At 41.9% G+C, this 24,750-nt stretch overlaps 1 protein-coding gene across 4 annotated transcripts in view; it reads right to left on the bottom strand.

Moving 5' to 3' along the window:
• TANK (TRAF family member associated NFKB activator) overlaps positions 1-24,750 on the bottom strand; it is a 98,908-nt gene that overhangs the window by 2,440 nt on the left and 71,718 nt on the right. For 3 of the 4 annotated variants that reach the window (XM_073545728.1, XM_073545727.1, XM_073545730.1), the window contains exons 6-9: positions 18,871-19,041; positions 16,593-16,657; positions 8,823-8,947; positions 5,668-6,215 (exon numbers count right to left, since the gene is read on the bottom strand). In XM_073545728.1, the coding sequence (XP_073401829.1) occupies positions 5,668-6,215; positions 8,823-8,947; positions 16,593-16,657; positions 18,871-19,041 (909 nt within the window). The remainder of the gene's footprint in view (positions 1-5,667; positions 6,216-8,822; positions 8,948-16,592; positions 16,658-18,870; positions 19,042-24,750) is intronic. The other variant, XM_073545729.1, reaches the window with a different exon arrangement.

The raw sequence follows: 24,750 nt of genomic DNA, 5'->3' as shown, positions 1-24,750 counted from the left end.
TTTTTCTTTACTGCAGGTTTATGAAAATTAATGTGTAAACTGTATATTGTGATCAAATCGTGGATGTGTGGTTTGTTTGGCTATTTTCTTGCTGAAGGGGGCAAGTTTACCTTTCAAATGGTGTATCATTTGTGTGTATGGGTGCAGTATGAATGGGCATACATGCAGTATGAACGGGCATACAAAGGAATCACCGAAAAACAGTGTTTAGAAATAATAGACATATATATGTATGTATATATATATATATATATAATCCTCTGTATTGTTTATTTGCATGGTTACGAAGAAGAGGAAAATGATGATATTTCCAAAGCTTTTCCCAAAAGATATAATAGAAGTAACAGTTAAGGATTTTTTTTTTCACAATACTGTGAAGGAAAGTATCACAGTCCACCAGAGCTGCTAAGTTTTCTGATAATTTACAGCTAAATAATCTACATTGCTGAATTTTATAAATAGTCAAGTTAGATAACAGCCCATGTTAGATTAGCAGCCCGCCTATGTTAGATTAACAGCCTGCCTATGTTAGATTACCAGACCGCCCGTGTTAGGTAACACGCCGCCCGTGGTAGGTGACAGCTCGCCCGAGGTAGGTGACAGCCCGCCCGTGGTAGGTGACAGCCCGGCCATGTTAGGTGACAGCCTGCCCATGTTAGGTGACAGCCCGTCCATGTTTGATGACAGCCCGCTCGTGTTAGATGACAGCCTGCCTGTGTTAGATGACAGCCCGCCCATGTTAGATGACAGCCCGCCCATTGTAGATGACAGCCCGCCCATTTGCATATGACAGCCTGACTGTGTTAGATGACAGCCTGGAAGCCCGCTCATGTTAGGTGACAGCTCGCCCATTGTAGATGACAGCCAGCCCATTGTAGATGACAGCCCGCCCGTGTTAGATGACAGCCTGCCCATTGTAGATGACAGCCTGCCCGTGTTAGATGACAGCCCGCCCATTGTAGATGACAGCCTGCCCGTGTTAAATAATAGTCCGCCCATGTAGATAACAGCCCGCCCATGTTAGATGACAGCCTGCTCATGTTAGGTGACAGCCTGCCCATGTTAAATAACAGTCCGCCCATATTAGATAACAGCCTGCCCATGTTAGATGACAACCTGCTCATGTTAGGTGACAGCCCGCCCATTGTAGATGACAGTCTGCCCATGTTAGATAACAGCCCGCTCGTCCCTTCCTTCATTGCTTGGTTGGAGCATAAACATTTGGGCCATGTGGAATCTCTTGAGCATAACTTGAGATGTCCACACTAATACGGCAACCTCAGGAGTGGAAGCAAGTTATGTATAGATGTCCAAATTGAATGTGTTAGACTGCGATTAGTGCATATTGAGATTCGGGACGGGAATTACTTTGGCGGTATGTTAACATGATGACTATGTATTGAAGAATTCCATGGACCTCCATTATCAATGTGTGTTGTTCCCAGTTGTGTTTTTAGCTGTGATAAGACTTTCCAATTAAATACAAACATACTGTAGTTTGACCTTTCTTGTTGTTTTTGTCAATATTCATACTTTTGAATGATGCAATGCAGCTGCCGACAATATTCAGGTCGTAAAATTCAAAAGCGGGCAAACATAATCATCAGTTTAGACACCCCAAAACAAGAAAGACTATTCAATAATGGGCAAACATCATGATCAGTTTACACCCCGTGAGACAAGACTATTACACTATGTACAAATGTAGAAAGTATGTCTATAGCTATAAGCAATGATAGGGGACGTCCCATGCATTACAAGGATAGACAAGTGATACTAATAGACAAAAAAAATAGGTAACGACATTATATTTATATATAGGATAGACGTAAAAAGAAAAGAAAGACAATGTCAGATTCAGGCATTTACACCAGATGAAAACAATTACACATTTATGGCAAGTGGCAGGTCTTCTTTAAGGGGCCTTAGGACCGCCTCAGACATTCAATTCAGTTTATGTGACTTCTGTAGGAAGCAGCTGTCTGCCTAGGAATGGGCAAAATACTGATAAATATTACTATGTCAGAAGTAAGTATATATAAAGTGCTCTCAGTGAGAGAAACAAAATAGGAATCTTGTGGGTATGATACCTTTTAATGGCTAACAAATAATAGTGAATGTTGTTACAAAGCAAGCTATCGGGACTGCTTACGTCCCTCAGCCTGATGAAGGGACATAAGCAGTCCCGAAAGCTTGCTTTGTAACAACATTCACTATTATTTGTTAGCCATTAAAAGGTATCATACCCACAAGATTCCTATTTTGTTTCTCTCACTGAGAGCACTTTATATATTTTTTTTTCTACTGGCTAACACGGTACCAAACCACTTTTTTCGTTTTAGAAGTAAGTATATTACATTACACACAGTAGGCCACAGTAGACGTTACACTTATGTGAACATCCTGTGTTGAGACCCTGTTATTATAGAATCCTTGAACATTACAAATAACGGTCTGTCTATTAAGATATTTATTTCCTGCACTACTCGGGACTGTATGCCATTCGGGCCCGGGGATTTGTCTACTTTGTGATTTTAAGGAGGCGCCGTACTTCTTGATGGGTTAAGCAGGTGACATTTAATGGAGAAATTCAGGTCTCCCTGATCATGTCGTCTGTCATGAGATTTTCAAACTCGCGGGTGGAGCACATGGATCATGGACCCACTGTGTCAAAGGGCCAGGCTTACCTAGGAGGGGCATCTACCTTGGTTTTCACGGGAGCTCCTGATGGTGGAGTCAGGCTTGAGCTGCAGGTAGCCACCAGGCACTACTCCTAGGCAGTCCCCGGTGCCGCAGCTGCCAACCCCAAGGGTCAGGTTCACTGACACAAACTGGACTCACGAGTCACAGACCAGACTCGATTTGAAACCTGTTCAGACAGGTCGGGTTCAGGGTCCGCTGGTTTGGCTACAGAGTTCAGGTACTGCCAGAGTGGCTTCAGGGTTCCGATACCTCCGGTGCGGCTTCAAAGGTAACATGCACACTATACAGGAATACGGGAACAGAATCAGTCTAACAAACTAACTTCAATAGATTAGGATAGGGGTCCTGGCAACATACAGTTGCACACATAAGAGTTGTAGGGAAACTGCAGTGGCTGCTCGGGCACCTACCTAGTGGAGAAGGTGCCTTATATTCCTGATGCCTCCCAGCTATTAACTGGGAGCATTTTCAAAGTGCTTGCACTGCTCCTTTGAGAACAGGGTAGTGTGTGCACACTAAGCGCGTCACTGTAAAACCTGTATGTGATGTGCTCAGACTAGGAAGCAGGAGACGGGGAGCTCACCAGCCAAGGCAGTATGTCGGCATCCCTGCATGAAGGGGGAAGAGGGATCATGCATGGGCGTTGGCAATAGTGTTAAAGGGATTTTCTTGTGTAAATAATGCAGAGACAAACCTTTTCCTAGTATTTCTAACTGGCATAATTCCCTAGGATATTTGTAAACATTAAAAAATCCACGTAGAAAGGCCTTTTTCTTACTCTACCTTCTTTTGTAGTATTATGTGCAGGACTTGCAATAATTATTACTTTTAGTGAGCATGATATGTTCAATCGCCATTTTTCTATTCCTATTTATTTCAGAAGAAAAATACAGCTTTCCAATTTTTCGTGTACAGTGTATTTTCCATTTACAATTTAAAAATGATGCTTAGACAAAAAAAACAAACATTTAACTCGCTAAGTTGAGGCAAATGGAAAAAAAAAAGTTATACGAAAATAAGAGAAAACAAAAAGAAAAAAGCTGAATTTTCTTTTGTAAACGATTCTAAATCTCACAAACCAAAGTCATCTCAAGATTTCCCCCCTTCACCCTGGTGTGAAAGTCAATTATCTAACCTTCTGCCCTGTGCCTTTTGACAGCTCAACACCATTTTTTTTTTTTTTTTTCATAAAGCGGCATTTTTTCCTATCAACTTGTAATCACATACCAGCTGTTTCTTATGTTCTGGTATGGGGAAAATATACAATGCAGACTGCCACCTTGTGGTGAAACTGAACACTACAGGTTAAAGCTCCAAAACTTGGAAAAAGTGCAACTTTATCTTTATTGCACCTTATTTAATCTCTTTTACAAATTTCTTTATCTCATGCAACATCGCTATTCTGTAAAAGTCAGAAGTATGTGCCCCCTTTTAGCTGGTAAAGTTGATTGCATAAGGCTAGTAAGTGTCAATCAGTGCGGTTTAACCACATTTTTCCCTGCCGATCCTTGGCAAGACGTAGCAGTGGGCCGAGGAAAGCGTTGTGCTTCTTTTTCTCCTTTCTGCTTTGTCTGAAGGCCACATGGGAACATTGTTATAGTCACTGGCAGATCATTATGCGTCCCGAAAAACCACAGAATAAAAACAATAACTGTATAGTCATATATGAATGAGGCTGTTATAACTGAACACCAAATATCCTTTAAGACTGGAGCAAAAGTATATTGAAATATCGCTGTGGCCCCTTTAAGTAGTTCAACCTAATCCTCATATAAAAAAAGTTGTGCACCTCTACAATTAATGCTACCTTCTCCATTGATTAAAGGGACCTTATCGTGTTCAGCATGATGTTTGCAGCGCAAAAGAAGCTGAGCAGAATTTATTCAGCCATACTGGTATTTATATATATATATTTATATCCCTGATCTTACTATACTGGAGTCCAGTAGGCGGTCCATTCCAGTGGCTTTTCCTCTATGGCTGTCAATAGCTTAATAGGACTGCCCACTGGACTCCTAAAGAACAAGTATTTAAATGAAAAAAATACAAGTCATACAGAATATTTTTTCTTTAAACTGTATATCAATCTGATCCTCCTCCTCCTGCTCTATATTATATCATGCAATTGCATTGTTAAAAAAAATCCCCTTTAACATGCTGTCTATACTTTCAGTTTATTAGTCTAGCACAGCGATATAATAAAGGTGTTTTCTAGATTCAGAAAGCCCATGTCCCCTAAGGAGCTTTACTCACCCTCCCCAGGTCTTGCACTGAGTCTCCGCCGCTGCTCCCGATGTCTGTTATTGTGTGCAGCGTTGACATCACGTCGGTAGCGCCGCAATCAATAAGTTGAAGGCACCAGACACTCCAAGTCGCGGAGCTCACTGAACGGCTGCAGAGTTGTCGATGTAACATCAGACAGTGACAGACATCAGAATAAGTGGCGGAGATTCAGCACTGGAAACTGGGAGTGCGAGAAAAGCTTTTTTTAATGCAAAACTGCAGCCGGTAGACAAGGGTTTTTCAAAATTGAAAACCGCTTCACATCTGTGTTTTCATTGGACAATTTTAACTTTATTTGGATCTCCATCCAAGTCACATATTAATGGACACAATTTACATCAAATTTGTACATTCGGGACCAAAAAAGCAGGAGCCGTTCCCACTCTGGATCATGCTCTTTGGTGTCCATGTGCTCTAATAGACAGCCCCTTTTAGAAACTTATTTTCTGGAGTGTTCCTCACTTTTCCTAAACCAAGGGTTCTCTACTAAAACAAACCACACCATAGTACTTTCCAACGTCTATGGTCATAAGCTACTTGGTAGAGGCACAAAATAAGCGTTTGTGGAGTACTCTCTAGAGGAATGGGACGTTCCCCAGGCTGAGAATTTGGGCTCAACACGTCGATATGCTACTTGACATGGCACAAAAAGTAACAGAGTAAATCCCTCAAATGTGTTACCTGCTGAGGTCCCCGGACCGTCATCTCAGTGATCTCTGTAGATTTATCCACATCTGGAGTATCTGGAATATGGAAAGTGTTTTTGCAATCATCACTTGAGCTTTTGGCTGCCAAAATGAGGCCACTGTCCTCATCTGTTGGTAAAACACTTCCCCTATAATTGGCATGGAGTCCTTGATGGCAGGCAGTCTTTGGTGATCGAGGAGAATATGGTGGACTGGATCGTGCAGTGTTCAAATTCTTTAGCGTGGCGTCAGAAAGTTGCTTGTTGGGATTCGATTTCTGCTCTGGAGTTGGAGGAAAAATCGGTGGTTTTCCAGGAGAGCTCTCCAAAAAATCAGATTCGTCAGAACTCGGAGGAAACTTAATGCTCAGGTTGGACAAAGACTCCACAGAGACGATCAGTTCATCATCTGATCCCAGACCACGAGGAGTAATTGGTGGAAATCGGAATCTCATGGTTTTATTCTTTAGTTTATGTAGACTTTGGGCTTCCTCGTTCTCTTCCTCAGTGCACTGAACCGGCATGGAAAACTGCAGCTGAGCACCTAAAAGATAATGTAGGCAAGGGATATAAATATTTAAAGTGCATCTCCAACCCAATATTACAAATGGTACATGTGCTTTTGAGCATTCCTGTAATATTTGACTAGGAATTAAAGCAGTTTGTGCCCCAGAGCTGATCTTCGTAACGACAGGAGTTGTAGCAACTCTCTATCGTCATCCCTTTTCAATTTATGGTCTAAAAACCTCTGGTTACCCTCCACTCTCTACCCTTCTTTATTCTTTTAGTATCTTTCACCCTTGTATTTATTAGCCTTTTTTAAAACCATATTTTTGGACACCATTTATGTGTATAAAATAGGAAAGCTGTCAATGTACACATTTATGGAAACCAGAAATGGAGGCCATACAGTGGCATCGTCACTTTCCCATGGCAAAAAAAGCATAACATGGGAAAAGCAAGATTTGTTGTCATTGTATGCAATATCCCAGTCTGGTAGTTAAAAGTGCTGTGAATGGGGGTCAGTATATGTAATATACTGTATGTGCCCAAAGCTTTCCTGATCCTTACCATTAATGATCACAGCTGGCATATATGTCTACAATGAGGCAGAAAGGCCTTAAACCCACATGCAACTTGTAGGCAAACGATTCATATACCTCTTCTTAGAGTAATATTATTGTTTACTGTACGTAATATAACGTTTTAATTCAGTGCCAGGGGTACAGCAATGGGTGCTTCAACTGCCCCTTTTTCATTTTGTGATGACATTTGTTTGCGATCCCCCTTGACAGTTCTACTTGGTTAAAGAGGACCTGTTACCAGGTCAAAAATGGTCAAATGTTGCTTTTATTTTATTCCCATTGATCCCCTGAATATTCCACATTTATATATATATATATATTTTTTTTTTAAAATTCCCAATTCCAAAGATGGGGACGTGGCTCACAGGGTAATAATGCAGAGCAACTTAAAGACACCCCCACAGAAATTCACGTGCGCCATGCACCTGTGGAAATGACCATAAAAATTTGCACTAAATAAAAAGGTCCATATCTCTTGACCTGTATGGTGGATTTGAAAAGAACAAAAACGGATTAATCAGTGGTGCAAAGGGAATAACATAGCAGCAAAAACTGGACACTGATAATCTGGTGACATGTTAAGGGTATCCACTAATGCACTGAGGCCCTCATTAACAAATACTGCAGCTACGATTAACACAGGGGGAAATGGTTCAACGCTTTGTCTTTAAGGGCCTCGTACATGTACCTGGTGATACAGCCCCTTTAAATTAATCCATTTTACAAAATTTGAAGCCCCCTTTTAATCAAATCAACTTCTCAATGGAAGGGTGGGGTTCGCTAAAGGCAAACCCTAATCCCATCTCTACATTTTTCAGATGATCTAATAGGAAACAAGAGAAGAATGACGAACTGTCTGAGACTAGATAATATGACACAAATACTCGGTAAACCACGTGTGTAGGAGAAGCGCAGTTTGGTGGCCGGTTTCTGGCTCGTACAATGCATGAGCTGCAAAATTCAGTTTACTGTCAGGTAATTATATTGCTGGAAAAGCAGATTCTGGATTTTTGCTAGATCAGTATAATGCAGAAAACTGTGTCCTGCTGTAACGCAGGAGGAGCAGACTCTGGTGTCCTGATAGAAAACGATAAGGCAGAAGGAGCAGACTCTGGTGTCCTGATATAAAACTACAAGGCAGGAGGAGTAGACTCTGGTGTCCTGATATAAAACTACAAGGCAGGAGGAGTAGACTCTGGTGTCCTGATAGAAAATTATAAGGCAGGAGTAGCAGACTCTGGTGTCCTGATAGAAAACTATAAGGCAGGAGGAGCAGACTCTGGTGTCCTGATAGAAAACTATAAGGCAGGAGGAGCAGACTCTGGTGTCCTGATAGAAAACTATAATGCAGACCAAGGGAACTATGGTTCGCCTTCTAGAATATTATTATACAGTAGGAGGAGATTTTGGTACCTAATAATAATAAAAAATACTGAAAGTGTAGACTTTTGTGTAATCTCACTTACATGAATCTCTACATTATATTGCAAGAATATTGCAAAAGGAAGAAAAAGGAAATAAATGCTACAGGCTAGCCTATATGTGTGTGTGTATGTGTGTGTGTATGTATATATATATATATTATACATACATACACACATTACATATAGTTTAAAGCCCATCAAACATAAATGGAATATATGCAAATGTTTAAATATATATGCAGAAAAACAATATATATAGACATACATACTATATATTCACATGTGTGCGCGCAAATATATATCCATATAGACACATAAACTCCCCCCACCATACATATATCTACACAGAACATACACTTACACACACACATTATATATATATATATATATATATATATATATATATACATATATATATACACACACACAGTATATATACAGACACACACAGATAATTTTGTATGACCTTTACTGCGCACCACAATAAGCTCTTCATCCATAAAGCTATACATTTGTGCACCGGCAGATGATGTGTCTATTGTGGGCTGTAATGCCTGCAGTATGTATGGAAGTGTTACAAATTACATCACCGGAGCTGGAATAATGCATTTCATTCCCAGTAAAATGTAAAACACATCATACCATTACCAGATGCCATTTCCTTCTTCATAAAAAATGTATTCAGTTGGCTGCTTTGTTCCCTCGTTAACTTGCAAATCCGACTGAATTCTTCCTTTAGATCGGAGAAAATCCGTTCAACACCTAGCCTGCGTGTAGAACATTCCATTGAGAATCATTCAGAGGCAGCGATGGAAATACACAGATCTGTGACTTACAAATCTCCTCGGAGAATTAACTTATAACCCGTCACTGTCGGTGAGTTACATGCTACAAAAAAAAAAAAAAAAATCCCACAAAATACCAAAAGAAAACTGTGAAGAGAAAATAAACATAAGACTGAAAATAAAAGATGCCCTTTATCAGCAATTACATTGGAAATATAACAGTTTAGATAAACAGATAACGGAATGCCCAATGGATACAATCTACCTAGAAAGTTGAAAAACTTTCTATATACATTGCTTTACTGATCTTGTATTCATCCTGACTTACAGCCTGTATTATGCTCAGGAGCTGCACTCACAGTTCAGCTTGTTATTAGAAATAATTGATGGGCTTGGTAGCAGACACACCCCTAAAAGCTGAGCTGGTAATATACAATGCATACGAAACATTTCTCTTTCTACTTCAAATATCTGCATATTGTTGTTCGATCTACTAGGAAATGTCAGCACTGAAGCCCCCAGAAGGGTTAATGCAGACAATAAACACTATACACTGTAATATAAGTAATCTATATATATAAAGTAGAGTGTATGTTTGTGTGTGTGTGTGTGTATGTATCGAGCAATGCCCACTCCACATAGCCACAGGGAAAAAGATCCTGTTCCAGGGACACGTGACAATAGTTGTGACACACAGCTTGCCCTCACATACATTGCATATACAGCTCTGCTGCAGGAACCCTCTGATCCCATGTATACGGAGTTACTGTACTTCCCCCAGTGATGTAATATAAGACCCAGCTGTGTGACACAAGTTGACACTTCTACTCCAGCACCAGCACAGCCTTGCGTCTGACTCCTCTTCTCAAGCACGGGACTGGTCACATGGTCGTGACATCACCGGTCCTTTAGTTGCCAGGATTGAGGGGAAATTCAGATATGTGGGGGCAAAATGAGAGGCATGATGGGAAAATGAGAGAAGTGAGGTGCTGCTGCAGTATGAGGCTGTGTATAGAGAAGAGTGAGGCGCTGCAGGGGGAGGCTGTGTATAAGGCCACATTCACACATTCAGTATTTGGTCAGTATTTCACATCAGTATTTATAAACCAAAACCAGTAGTGGGTGATAAATACAGAAGTGGTGACGTGTTTCTATTATACTTTTCCTCTGATTGTTTTACTCCAAGTTTTAGCTTACAAATACTGAGGTTAAAATACTGACCAAATAATGTGTGAATGAGGTCTAAAGGAGAAAAGTGTGGTGCTGCAGAAGAAGTAGTGATATATAATCATTATAATTTGATATAACTAACCACAGTTAGTTACTATGTTCGGGCAGCGCCGGGCTCTTCAGCTAGTGTAATATATTTCCAAAATCTCTTAATTCTATAATTGTGAAATTTTGGTGGAATGAGCAAATCAATTCAATGCGAATCATAATTGTGTTACATTTTTATGAATTTTTAAACTCTTGTTAACAATCTGCAGTTTGCCTCATTCGCCACCATCTCACACCTTGCATTAGATTGCATCGGCCAGACGAGGATCATATGACCTCGGGTGCAGCCGGGAAGTCTTTTCTATAATGCCTGGCAGTTATCACATCACATGGTATAGCACAGCCAATCAGGAAGCATTATCATAGCCTGTGTAAAAGCCAAGGCAGGGAATGCAGCAGAAATTTAGAGGTGAATCTGGATAGTGAGAAAACGTCACAGCTCAGTAATAAAGATAGGGAGAGAAAGGCATTAAACACTGAATAAACTGTACAGTTGTGTGAAAGCAAAGCAGTAAAGAACAATTACCACCCGTTTTGCCCACAGCTATATACAGTACCTTGAAAAAGAATTCATACTCTGAACGTTTAAACATTTTTTCACATACCAACACAAAGTATCTGTCGGTAAGTGGAGGTTTCTTTGGCATTACTAAGGCTGTGTTTGCACAAAAATGCTTTAAAGGGGTTGGATGTAGCCCTTGGAGACCAGAGTGTTATACGGTTCTTGCCGCAATCAGAGGCTTTCCATTACTTTCTATTTGTGGTGAACTAATTGGCTTCAAACCAACTTCTCTGGGAAAATTCCCTCAAGGAGCTGTATATTGTGATGGATTGGACTTCACAAGAGGACTAAGATGGCAGACCGTGGAGCACCTTCTGCAGAACCCTGACTGCTATGACAACTCATTGGCAACCCGCAATCTCGCCACTGAAAGGTTGCTGCCAGTAACTGACAACAGCACTTCAAGAGTTAAACAGCAGTGATTGGCGCAATCTCCGATTGCTGCTCTTAAAGACAGATGCTGGCTGTGTAATACAGCCATATGGTGCGGGCTCAGCTCCTGAGAACGCTTTTTACATGAGGACCTGACATAGGACTTACTATTAAGTCACACATCGGGAAAGGGTTGATGAATGAAGAGTTTCGCCATAACAGAATGGCTGCATTCCCAGTGCAGGATACCTGTCACCAGTTTTATACCTTATAAACTATGCGCATCACCTTTTACAGCATTTAAAAGGGGCTCTGTCAACCCCTTTATAAGCTCACAAGTGCCCTTGAATACCTTACAAAAAGTCTTTTATTCATGACCAGTGCTGAAAGCAAATTGTATGGTGTGCTCACACTGGTTGAAGTCTCGTGCCTGCGCAGTGGATTCAGAGACTGGCGCAGGCGCGAGACTTCAACCGCTGTGTGATGATGTAAGAGACTTCATCTACTTCTATCAAGATGGAAGAGGTGGTGTTTGAAGGGACTAGGGCGTCACTGATCCTGATCTGGAGACTCCCATTGGAACGGAACGTGCAATTTACATGAAGGAGAAAGGCATAAGACTTTTTGGCGGTATGCAGAGGCACCTATGAATTTATAGGAAGGAAGCCCATTTACATGGTGTAAAAGGTGATGGACATGGTTAAGGTATCAAACTGGTGACAGGTTCCCTTCAGTATAGCTAAGGGTGGTTTCACATTGCGTTCTGTGTCCCCATCGGGGCATATGTCTGAAATTCCCTGCAAAATGGGGTTCAAACACATGCACCAATGGGGCCATAGGCTGTAATGGTTTGCTCTGCCATGCATTTTTTTTTTAAGAGAGACTCAGACATAGTAGGCTGAATCTGATTGTCCGCTTTCTGTAGGCGTACACGCCCGAAAAAAGTGCATGGCATAGCTCATGGTTTCTCTGGTATCACCATTCCAGTCTATTGGCCCCGTAGGCGCATGTGTCCTGGGATTTGGCTTGGTATTTTGGCTGTATGCTCTGACAGAGACACAATGTGAAAGCACCCTTGTTTAAAATATCAGTTTTAACCTTTATATTGTGCTTAGTAATCTTATAATATATCACTGGCTACCTGCAGCCACCACTAGGTGGAGCTCACCGCACACGGTTTTATTCCTGAGTTCAGTGTATGGGCTGTATGCCGTAAGCTCCTATGCTCCCTCTAGTGGTGGCTACAAGCAGCTGGAATTTTGTCAGATACTCTGCACAGGGAATTTTGAGTTTTGTAATGGAGGGGAAAAAAAAAATCCGAAATCTGTAAGTGCAAATGATAAAAATGAATCGGTGCAAAATGTTGAAGTCTAAAAACAACATGGTGATAAAAGGTGGAGATTCACTTTAAAAAAAAGGGAAAAAAAAAAAAATGTGTAGTAATCAAATGCTCAACCTTGCGAGAGGAAATAGTGTTAATGATATTTCTTAAAGTGGATAAATAGGAATGTAAGAATACAGCGCGCACATTAATGGAAACTAATTATGGATGACATGATTGCTAATAAATGCTTGCAAATATAACCAGCAGATGCTACGAACTGTTAAAAAAATGGAGTAAAGTGTTGATAAATGCTTACAAAAGCAAAGGACTTACACTTAACAACCAATACTAGTGAATGCTAATGAAAAACTATTAAAAAACTAGTAAAGTATTAATGGACGGTAACAAAGCCCAGCGCAGACTAATTAGTGTTACCAGTGGCTGGTTAGTGCCAAACTCATTACTGCGGAACGCTAATTCTAGGAGTATGAAGACACAATATGCTAAGAAAAGCCAGAGGAAACTGCAGAGCACTGATGTGTCTGAACATATGCAATCTAGCTACAAAGAACCCAACTGGAAAGGAAAAAAAAATATCTGAATGTTAATGATGGCGGATGTTCTGTCACTGCAGTTAATTAAAGCTTTTCCGTCTAAGGGAAAACGGATACATTATTTAGGGGAAAAATTGAATATTCAATAAAGAAGAACAAATCAGCACCTAATACCCATTTTTGGGTTTTATTTTAATTATTCTTTTTTTACTGTAGTTGACAGCAACGGATCAGGTTTTCCGACTTTACGGTAATGAGTCTGAATTTATAATGAGACTTTCTATTAGATTTTGGGGCAGATTTATTACGACTGGCATTTCACTTTACGGTTTGTTGGGAGTGAATTGTGCCAAAGATATAAAGTGCACACCTCTTAATACGTTTGACACATTATGATGTTTCTAAAAAGTAAACTATTAAAATACAATTAAGGGCAGTTTCACACGTCAGTGTCTCCGGTACGAGTAGTGACAGTTTTCTCACGTACCGGAGACACTGACACACGTAGACACATTCGAATGAATGTGTCTATGCAGATGTCAGCGTGTTTTCACGGACCGTGTGTCCGTGTGCAAAACACGCTGACATGTCCGTTTTTGTGCAACAGCACGGATCACACAGACCCATACAAGTCAATGGGTCCGTGTAAACACGTACCGCACACGGATGCTGTCCGTGTGCTGTCCGTGTCTGATCCGTGTGCGTTTTTAAAAGTCAAAGGGTTAACATTGAAAATAATTTTTCAAAAACACGAACACGGACACACGGACAGCACACGGATGGTACACATGGACATACGGATAGCACACGGATGTCACATGGATGGCATATGTATGCACACGGACACACAGACACGGATAGCTCCGGTACTGTTTTTTCCAGTATCGGAATTATCTGGACGTGTGAAACTGCAATAAATCAAATGTTTGCTATGAACAGGCTTATATTTGCAAAATAGTTTGCACCGTTTTGTGACTTTCTTCTTCAGATTTCTGTTTTAAATGTCGAGGACATTGCCGCTTCTCAAAGACAATACCCACTTTTTTTTCTGCATTTTTAAACTTTGGCATGTGGAGTGAAAAATTTAAAAAATTTTCTTGTGCAAAGTTGGAGCACACCATGATGCGCAACTTTTTAGGTGCAGTTTTACGCCCAAAACTTGTGTAAATGTGGACTTTTTTATTTTATTTTTGAAACAATTTTGAAGAATTCTGCTTGTTGGCAGAGAATAAAAATGACTTGTCACTAGAGATAATCGAATGGGTTCCCAGGACCCTGGTCTGGCAGCTGGGTCAGAATTCTGTGATCGCTGCACTAGAGTCCTGTGAACGGTCTCGACTTGCCGGCATCTATGGGTACTTTATCAAACCAGGCGCAACTTTGAGGCTAATCAATGGCGCAGTGGTAGCATGGAATCCTGACAAAGCCGTCGGACAGGGTCCTTCCTCCGAATCGGTTCGGTCATCTCTCGGTGTCATGTCAGTTCGGTATAACGAGGACAGAATTCTCGTAAAATGATTAAATGAATTGAAACACAGAATATTAGAAAGTTGAAAAACTTTCTTTGATATCTTGATGAAGTTAATAAGCAAAAAACCTTAACTTTCACCCTTTACAGGGACTCTGTCATGTAAAATATCACTATTAACCTTCAAGTATAGGGTTAATCTGTCGGATAATAGCATTCTGACACCGTGCTGCTGCTGCTGCACTGAGAGCTCCACTGCCAGGAGAAAATGAACCTTAATGCAGTATCTGTAGCAGGGTGCAGCGATCTATAACATATATACATTGTAATGTATTGTCTTTCATGTGTATATTGGTTCTTGCTTAGTGGACCTGCGTTTATAGATTGCTGCAAATACAGCAGTGTCTTGCATAGAGAATCAATGGGAATAATCACATTCAGATGCCTTGTATGCATCCGAAAAATTCACAAGTAGCTTCTAAAATTGTCTACCATGAATATGTCTCATGAAGCAAACACTTTAAAAGGATTGTCTAGGATTATACTTTATTATAGAATGTGCAAGCTCCTCCCACCCAGTCCGACAACTGTGGCTTGTACTAAGCAGTGTGAGATCTCAGCAGGGAGGAGGAACACTTGAGATCTGTCATTCAGGCTAGGTGGGCAGAGATTGAGTGTAAACTTTAGAAAAAAAATGATTATAAAGCCATTTTGATATGTTTTTTAATATGTATTTACACCAGCATCATCAGGTCTAAGATATCTATTCAACAATGTATGAGGTTTGTATTGTTAAATCTGATGACAAATCAGTTTTAACGTTCACGGTGATGGTCTTTGGTGGTCTGACAAATAGTATTGTGGAAATATTAATATGACATCTGATAAGTATCTAATTATAGGGATCTGGACTTATTTTTTTCTCCTATAGATTAGGGATGTCAAACTCAAACACGCTGATGGCCAAAATGAAAAACTTGGACAAAGTCACGGGCCAACCAGTATACAGAATAATGGGCTCTACATAGTCCTCTGTACAGAATAATGGGCCCCATATAGCCCTCTGTACAGAATAATGGGCCCCACAGTCATTCGTACAGAATAATGGGTCCCACGTAGTCCTCCATAAAGTATAATGGGCCCCATATAGTCCTCTGTACAGAATAATGGGCCCCACAGTCATTCGTACAGAATAATGGGTCCCACTTAGTCCTTCGTACAGAATAATGGGCCCCAGAGTCATTCGTACAGAATAATGGGTCCCACGTAGTCCTCCATAAAGTATAATGGGCCCCATATAGTCCTCTGTACAGAATAATGGGCCCCACAGTCATTCGTACAGAATAATGGGTCCCACTTAGTCCTTCGTACAGAATAATGGGCCCCAGAGTCATTCGTACAGAATAATGGGTCCCACTTAGTCCCTCGTACAGAATAATAGGCCCCACATAGTCCTCCATATAGTATAATAGGCTCCACATAGTAATCCGTACAAAATAATGTGTTCCACATATTCCTCCATACAGAATAATGAGCCCCACATAGTCATTTGTACAGAATAATGGGCCCCACATAGTCCTCCATATAGTATAATAGGCCCCACATAGTCATCCATACAGAATAATGGGTCTCACATAGTCCTCCATACAGAATAATGGGTCCCACATAGTCCTCCGTACAGAATAATGGGTCCCACATAGTCCTCCGTACAGAATAATGGGTCCCACATAGTCCTCCGTACAGAATAATGGGTCTCACATAGTCCTCCATACAGAATAATGGGTCCCACATAGTCCTCCGTACAGAATAATGGGTCCCACATAGTCCTCCGTACAGAATAATGGGTCCTACATAGTCCTCCGTACAGAATAATGGACCCACACAAGGGTGGTGGTTCTGATGTTGCTGGCTAAATAAAACCACCCTGCAGGCCAGATTTGGCCCATGGGCCAATGTTTCACATATATGCTCTAGATGCCTACATATTAGATAGTACAGTATTGGACATGTGACTTATGTACGTATACCGTTTGACAGTGTATATATAGCAGCAGACAATAATACTGTACCTGGCATTGTCACTGAGTGCTGCAGCTGCCGCAGAAGGATTTTCCACTGTGTTCGCATTTCTCATCTAGTGAAAAATAAAAATAGACAAAGGCACAGAGGCAAGTGTGAATAAGGTTCAGGATCGTTGTATAACGTTTGAGTCATCAACTGTCATTGCTGATGGGACGCCACTGGTCTTCACAGTCTGGGTACCTACAATCTGCAGATGTCCCCTCTATGAAGAAGTCTATAGAATAGGCAGCACAGTACGGTTACCATTGTGTTATCTGGGCACATTATGAAAAATGGTAGGGTGGCTGTGTGTGTGCGCGGGGGTGGGGTAGGGGGGTACAACTTTGTATATCAATGTTATCAAAATGTTCATATGGAAAAGGTCTTTAAGATCCACTTGATACATTGAAGCAGTAAATTAGAAGAGGCTCTCACATTTTGAGGATAAAATTGTGTTTGAAATGCGTTAGTACGCTTTGCTTTTGTATAGTAAGTGGATTATGAAAGGGTTCCACCCCTGGGACCACCCCTGCTTAATCAATCAGGCGCCCCATAGAAAATAAATAAGGATAATCGCGTCCCAAAGTGTCACCGTTCCAGCGATGTCAGCACTGCTGTTCCCTGTGGGTGACGTGACATTGTTGTATTACGTGATGGCTGCAGCCGATCAATGTCCGCTGACCATCTGCAGAGCTGCTGCTACTTGGCTATAGCGGTCACACAATACAATGTTACTTCGACCTGCCGAGAACAGCAGTGCCAACTATGCGCTGCAGCAGGTGAGTATCCATTTTTTCTTTTCTTTTGGGGGGGGGGCACTGAATTGATTAAGCAGGGGTGGTCCAGTAATGGTCAACACCTTTTAAAGAAAATTTCCAAATTAAGTTTAACACTACCTTGTATTAGTGCTGGACAGAATCCTTCCTTTATATTGCAAGTTATCCTCAGCCAGCACGGCCGACGTCCCTGTATCTGGACTCTAGATACTACACCTTGGCTTTGTGTTTTACTGATTTGCGCAGACACTAGTCAACCTGAAGCCAACACTGGGAGTGAAGGTAACGAGTGTCCAGCATCTGATATCTCTGATAGTCCCATAGACAATGAACAGAGTAGAGGGGTATGGGGGCACTTCAGAGCTCTGTTCCAGGGATCTTTAGGGGTCCTCTCAAGTTATCAGCTATCCAGTGGACAAGTGATAATTTGCTAAGTTGAAATGACCCCTTGGCAGGTACCCCTTTTTTAATAAAAAAGTAACATTTTGATAAAATTTAAACTAAAAGATGACTGTCACTTTCCATAAAAATGTATTTTTTTACCTGGTGTAAATGCCGCTGTTCTCCTGAATCCGGCGCTGCTTTTCTTTTGTTTCTGCGCCTCCCAGTTCCCAAGATATGGCTCATCTTTTCTGTATATAAATCTAGTCTTGTTACCAAGTGGGTGTGGTTACAAAGAAGACGCCCACTAAGAAGATTCGGTGACCACACCCATTTGTCTAAACATACTCGATTTACTGTATACAGAGTGAACAAAAGTCCATATCTCAGGAACGGAGAGGCGCAGGAACAAAAGAAAAACATCGCCGGATTCAGGAAAACAGTAGCATTTAAACCAGGTAGAAAGTACATATTTTTGGGTAGAGAATGGTGTTCTTTAATGTTTTCTACACCTTTCAATGATAAAGGCTAAAATAACATACCATTGACGATGCAGACGATACCTATCAGGGCCTGTTCACACAATATCGTGGAGTGCAAGGAGCCTTCAGGGCTGCGCATGGAGTGTTTCGGAGACGGTTTTACAGACTCGTGGGCACTGCATGTGTCTGTGGTGCTGATGTATGGTGCCTCTATAATATCGGTGCAGCATGTGAAATCTCAGCACGAACCCACAAATGTCAGAAAATGACACAAACGTAAATCCGGACCTTTGTGCAGGGTGCCTTATACAACGTGATCATATTATGTTCCCAGCCACTGATATTGGGGTGAGCCTCCCTAAAGAGGGGATATGTCAATATGTATTGAAACGAGAAGCTGGGGATAATTTGGGAAGTTTCATGGAAATAAATACCAATAACTGAAATCCACAATCCGCAGTGTTAGATCATCTCCTAGTGGCTGATAGATGTATACCCGAAGACCGGACAATGACAGACGTCCGATCATAGGAAGGCAGCGATCACCGATACACAGCAGCCGGAACAATATGTCAGGCTTCTATGGCGTATGCCTCGCAGAAATAATAGAACCACCCTAGAGAGGAATATCTCCGATCTTTACTCACTTCTGAGTCGAGGATTGCTCTCTGCTCCGGTTTTTCCTTCATCTCTCTGGCTTCCTTTAATGACTTTTTTAGATATTGAATTGTTTCATTCTTACTGGCAAGATCAGACTCCAACATCTCACAATCTCCTTCCAATTTCAAGACATGAAGTTTTTCTATATCCAGCTGATCCTGGAATAGAACATGTGGCATTCGATAAGCAAAGGTCATGAAACCTGCTGTATATGCAGGGCCAGACTGCGGCATTGCCGGCGCCTGATGGGAAACGCGGGATTTTATTACTCTTGGCTTGTTTATATATTATATATATTATATATATATATGGAATACAGACGCATGGGCCATGCACATAAAGTGAACAAGTCGGTAAGACAGTATTCACACCATCAAGAGACTGGAACACAGAGAAACACAATACAACAAACGTGAAGAAATACTCTGCTGTAAAAAAATTTCAACAATAAACCGCAAGTGCTAGTAAAAAGATAATAACAAAAACAGGGTATTTAGTTGATACGTTTTTTTTTACAAAAAATGTATACTAAGCCACTCTACCAACGCCAAGGTATACCCCTCAGAGCAGTCCTATCCAATGTATTTAAAACCTGACCATGTGAACAGTACTTATATGAGCAGGATTCATGAGGACATGCTGTGTGAGATGGCTTTATATGTGTATGGCTCACAAGAGAGGGGTGGAGACCTCCCAAAAACTTGCAGAAGCAAGAAACCAATGGAATACAAACGCATGGGCCATGCACACACAGTGAACAAGTCGGTAAGACAGTGTTCACACCACCAAGAGACTGGAACATAGAGAAACACAATACAACCGTGGCGTTGGTAGAGCAGCTTAGCATACATTTTTTGCTAAAAACGTATCAACTAAATACCCTGTTTTGCTATCATCTTTTTACAAGCACATGCTGATTATTGTTGAAAATTTTTTTACAGCAGAGTATTTTTTCACGTTTGTTGTATAGTGCTTCTCTGTGTTCCATATATATATATATATATATATATATATATATATATATATATATTATATATACACAGGGCCGGACTGGCCATCTGGAAATTCTGGCAAATGCCAGTAGGGCCTCTGTCTGATTATGGGCTGCCTTGTCTACTACATTGTTAACAGAATCATTGTTCTCAAGACACCCATACTGTAAAGAGTTGTGATGGAGCACCAAGTCGCTGACTCCATCACTTACCCCTGTAGGCCATGGGTATTATTAGAAATATTGGTCTTGTAGCAAATCTTGCTTTCCTCCATGCAGGGTAATATTAGTAATATATCTCATCTGGTTCTCGGGGACAGGGACAACATGGGCCTGTGTGATTTCAAATGCCAGCCCCAGTCTGTACATATATATCTAATATATAAAGCTTGTGTGTATGTATGTATGTATGTATGTATGTATGTGTGTGTGTGTGTGTGTGTGTGTATGTCCAGGATTGACATCCGCACCGTCGCAGCTACAGCCACAAAATTTGGCACAGTCACACGTTTGGACCCCGAGAGTGTTCTAGGCTATGTTGTGAGGCGAAATTTTAACCCCACTCGTTCCAATTCACCAAACAATTTTGCCCCTATCTACATAATGGGGAAAAAGTGTGTGTATCAAGCCCCGCCCCTCATGACGTCATAATGGTTGCCATGGCGACGCTGATGTCATCATAGGTTGCAAGCCCCGCCGCTCATTATGATGTCATAATGGTTGACTATGGGATGGAGGATGTGTGATGGGTATATGGGCACTGGACTCTGGGATGGAGGATATATATGACGGGTATATGGGCACGGGACTATGGGATGGAGGATGTGTGACTGGTATATGGGCACTGGACTAAGGAATGGAGGATATGTATGACGGTTATATGGGCACGGGACTATGGGATGGCGGATATGTATGATGGGTATATGGGCACGGGACTATGGGATGGCAGATATGTATGATGGGTATATGGGCACGGGACTATGGGATGGCGGATATGTATGATGGGTATATGGGTATGGGACTATGAGATGAAGGATGTGTGATGGGTATATGGGCACCCGACTATGGGATGGCCAGGGCCGGTTTTAGGCAAAGTGGGGCCCTAGGCAAAGATTAAAATGGGGCCCCAAAAGCTAACATATTGCACATCACACAGAAGCATTTCGGTTGTATTTATATGCGCTGAGTTCAGGCCGCTAAATGAGTGTGATCGACAATATTGAAGTCGTTCAACACTTGTTTCCCGGCCTCTTTCCACCGTCTGAGAAAGAATGATGGGGACAGAACAATCACTAATGGATCACTAACAAATCACCATACAGTATCATGTTATCAGCAGCACATCTACAGTTTACATCCCATAGTCCTCCATATAATATAATGTGCCCCATAGTCCTCCATATAGTATAATAAACTCCTCAGTTCTCCATATTGCATAATTCCCTCCCCATAGTCCTCCATATTTTATAATACACTCCCTATAGTCCTCCATATAATATAATGTACTCCATAGTCCTCCATATAGTATAATACACTCCTCAGTCCTCCATATTGTATAATACACTCCCCATAGTCCTCAATATAGTATAATAGACTCCCCATAGTCCTCTATATATTAAAATACACTGCTCAGTCCACCATATAGTATAATACACTCCTCATAGTGCTCCATATAGTATAATGCACCGCCATAGTCATCCATGTAGTACAATTCACTTCCCATAGTATAATGCACACCATAGTTCATCATATAATGTATTCCCCATAGTCCTCAATACAGTATAATGCAGCCCACATAGAGCATAATGCAGCCACCCCACAGATTATAATGCAGCCCCGCCATACAATATAATGTAATCCCCATAGAATATAATGCAGCCCCCCTCTTATAGTATAATGCAGCCACCCCTTAGAGCATAATGCAGCTACCCCTCAGAGTATAATGCAGCTATTCCACAGAATATAATGTAACCCCCCACAGAATATAATGCAGCCCCTCCATAGAATATATGGCAACCCCCTCATAGAGTATAATGCAGCCCCTTATATAGTATAATGTAGCCCTTCTCATATAGTATAATGCAGCCCCCATAGAATATAATAAAGCCCCCATACAATATAATCTAGCCCCCACAGATAATGCTGCCCCCCCATAGAATACAATGTAGCCTCCTCATATAGTATAATGTAGCCCCCTCATAGAGTATGATGCAATCACCGCCCAAAGAATATAATAAATATAATACAGCCCCCCATAGAATATAATGTAGCCCCAAATAGAATAAAATACTGCCCACCTCCCCATAGAATATAATGTAAGCCCCCATATTATATAACACAGCCTCCCCCATAGATTATAATGTAAAATGTACCCCCTTAGTATATAACTCAGCTGCATAGTATAAAGCACAGCACCACCATGGTATATAGAACAGCCCACCATGGTATATAGCACAGTACCACATGGTATATAGCACAGCCCACCATGGTATATAGCCCAGCATGGTATGTAGCCCAGCACCACATGGTATATAGCCCATCATGGTATATAGCCCAGCACCACATGGTATATAGCCCAGCACAGTATACAGCCCAGCATAGTAAATAGCCCAGCACAGTATAGAGCCCAGCATAGTATAGAGCCCAGCATAGTATACAGCCCAGCATAGTATACAGCCCAGCATAGTATATAGCCCAGCATAGTATAGAGCCCAGCACAGTATATAGCCCAGCACAGTATATAGCCCAGCATAGTATACAGCCCAGCATAGTATATAGCCCAGCACAGTATACAGCCCAGTATAGTATATAGCCCAGCACAGTATACAGCCCAGCATGGTATATAGCCCAGCACAGTATACAGCCCAGCATTGTATATAGCCCAGCATAGTATATAGCCCACCATAGTATACAGCCCAGCATGGTATATAGCCCACCATAGTATACAGTCCAGCATGGTATACAGCCCAGCACAGTATACAGCCCAGCATGGTATATAGCCCAGCATAGTATGCAGCCCACCATAGTTTATAGCCCAGCATGGTATATAGCCCACCAATGCCACAATAGTATATAACCCAGCACAGTATACAGCCCAGCATGGTATAAAGCCCACCAATACCACCATAGTATATAGCCCAGCACAGAGTATATAGCCCAGCATAGCATATAGCCGCTCCCCCCCAGAATGGCCCCACAGTCCAGTACTCACACTGATATATTAAAAAAAAAAAAAAAAACTATTCTCACCTTCTCCTTGTGCCCGCGCTGCTGGCTGCTCCTGTCTCCTGCTCTGCCGGCACACAGTGAGAGTGCGATGATGTCATCGCGCACCCGCTGTGTCAGTGGCAGAGCGGGGAATGATGGGAGAGGGAGCGTTGGCTGACGCTCTCTCCTCCATTATTGCTTTGAACTGTACTGGCAGTCGCCGGTATAGTTCAATGCGGTGGCGGGGGGAGTCGGCACTGGGGGAAAGCGGGCCCCCTGCTTCAATGGGCCCTATAGCAGCTGTGTGATGTGCCGCTAGCTGGGGGCCCCTGGGGGAGCGGGGGCCCTAGGCAGCTGCCTGGTCTGCCTGCCCCTAACGCCAGCCCTGGGGATGGCGAATATGTATGATGGGTATATGGGCATGGGACTATGGGATGGAGGATGTGTGATGGGTATATGGGCACTCGACTATGGGATGGCGAATATGTATGATGGGTGTATGGGCACGGGACTATGAGATGAAGGATGTGTGATGGGTATATGGGCATGGGACTATGGGATCGTGGATATGTATGATGGGTATATGGGCACTCTACTATGGGATGGAGGATATGTATGATGGGTATATGGGCACTCGACTATGGGATGGCGAATATGTATGATGGGTATATGGGCACGGGACTATGGGATGGAGGATGTGTGATGCGTATATGGGCATGGGACTATGGGATCGTGGATATGTATGATGGGTATATGGGCACGGGACTATGGGATGGAGGATAATTATAATTTGCTATAACTAACCACAGTTAGTTACTATGCCCGGGCAGCGCCGGGCTCTTCAGCTAGTATATACACATATATATATATATACTAGCTGAAGAGCCCGGCGTTGCCTGGGCATAGTAACCAACTGTGGTTAGTTACTGTATATCAAATTATAATGATTATATTGTGCATAAAAACTGTGCATCTAATCCTATCCTGTGTGATACTGACTGCTGAGCCATGTATCTATTCCTATCCTGTGTGATACTGACTGCTGAGCCGTGTATCTAATCCTATCCTGTGTGATACGGACTGCTGAGCCGTGTATCTAATCCTATTCTGTGTGATACTGGTGCTGAGCTGCGTATCTAATCCTGTCCTGTGTGATACTGTCTGCTGAGCCGTGTATCTATTCCTATCCTGTGTGATACTGACTGCTGAGCCGTGTATCTAATCCTATCCTGTGTGATACTGACTGCTGAGCCGTGTATCTAATCCTGTTCTGTGTGATACTGTGTGCTGAGCTGCGTATCTAATCCTATCCTGTGTGATACTGTCTGCTGAGCCGTGTATCTATTCCTATCCTGTGTGATACTGACTGCTGAGCCGTGTATCTAATCCTATCCTGTGTGATACGGACTGCTGAGCTGTGTATCTAATCCTATTCTGTGTGATACTGGTGCTGAGCTGCGTATCTAATCCTATCCTGTGTGATACTGTCTGCTGAGCCGTGTATCTATTCCTATCCTGTGTGATACTGACTGCTGAGCCGTGCATCTATTCCTATCCTGTGTGATACTGACTGCTGAGCTGTGTATCTAATCCTATCCTGTGTGATACTGACTGCTGAGCTGTGTATCTAATCCTATCCTGTGTGATACTGACTGCTGACCTGTGTATC

Source organism: Dendrobates tinctorius, unplaced genomic scaffold (assembly GCF_039654945.1).
Source record: "Dendrobates tinctorius isolate UK_male_01 unplaced genomic scaffold, ASM3965494v1 ptg000143l, whole genome shotgun sequence".
Lineage (NCBI taxonomy): Eukaryota > Metazoa > Chordata > Amphibia > Anura > Dendrobatidae > Dendrobates > Dendrobates tinctorius.
The sequence above is the reverse complement of the archived record's forward strand: the minus strand, read 5'-3'. Positions and strand labels throughout refer to the sequence as shown.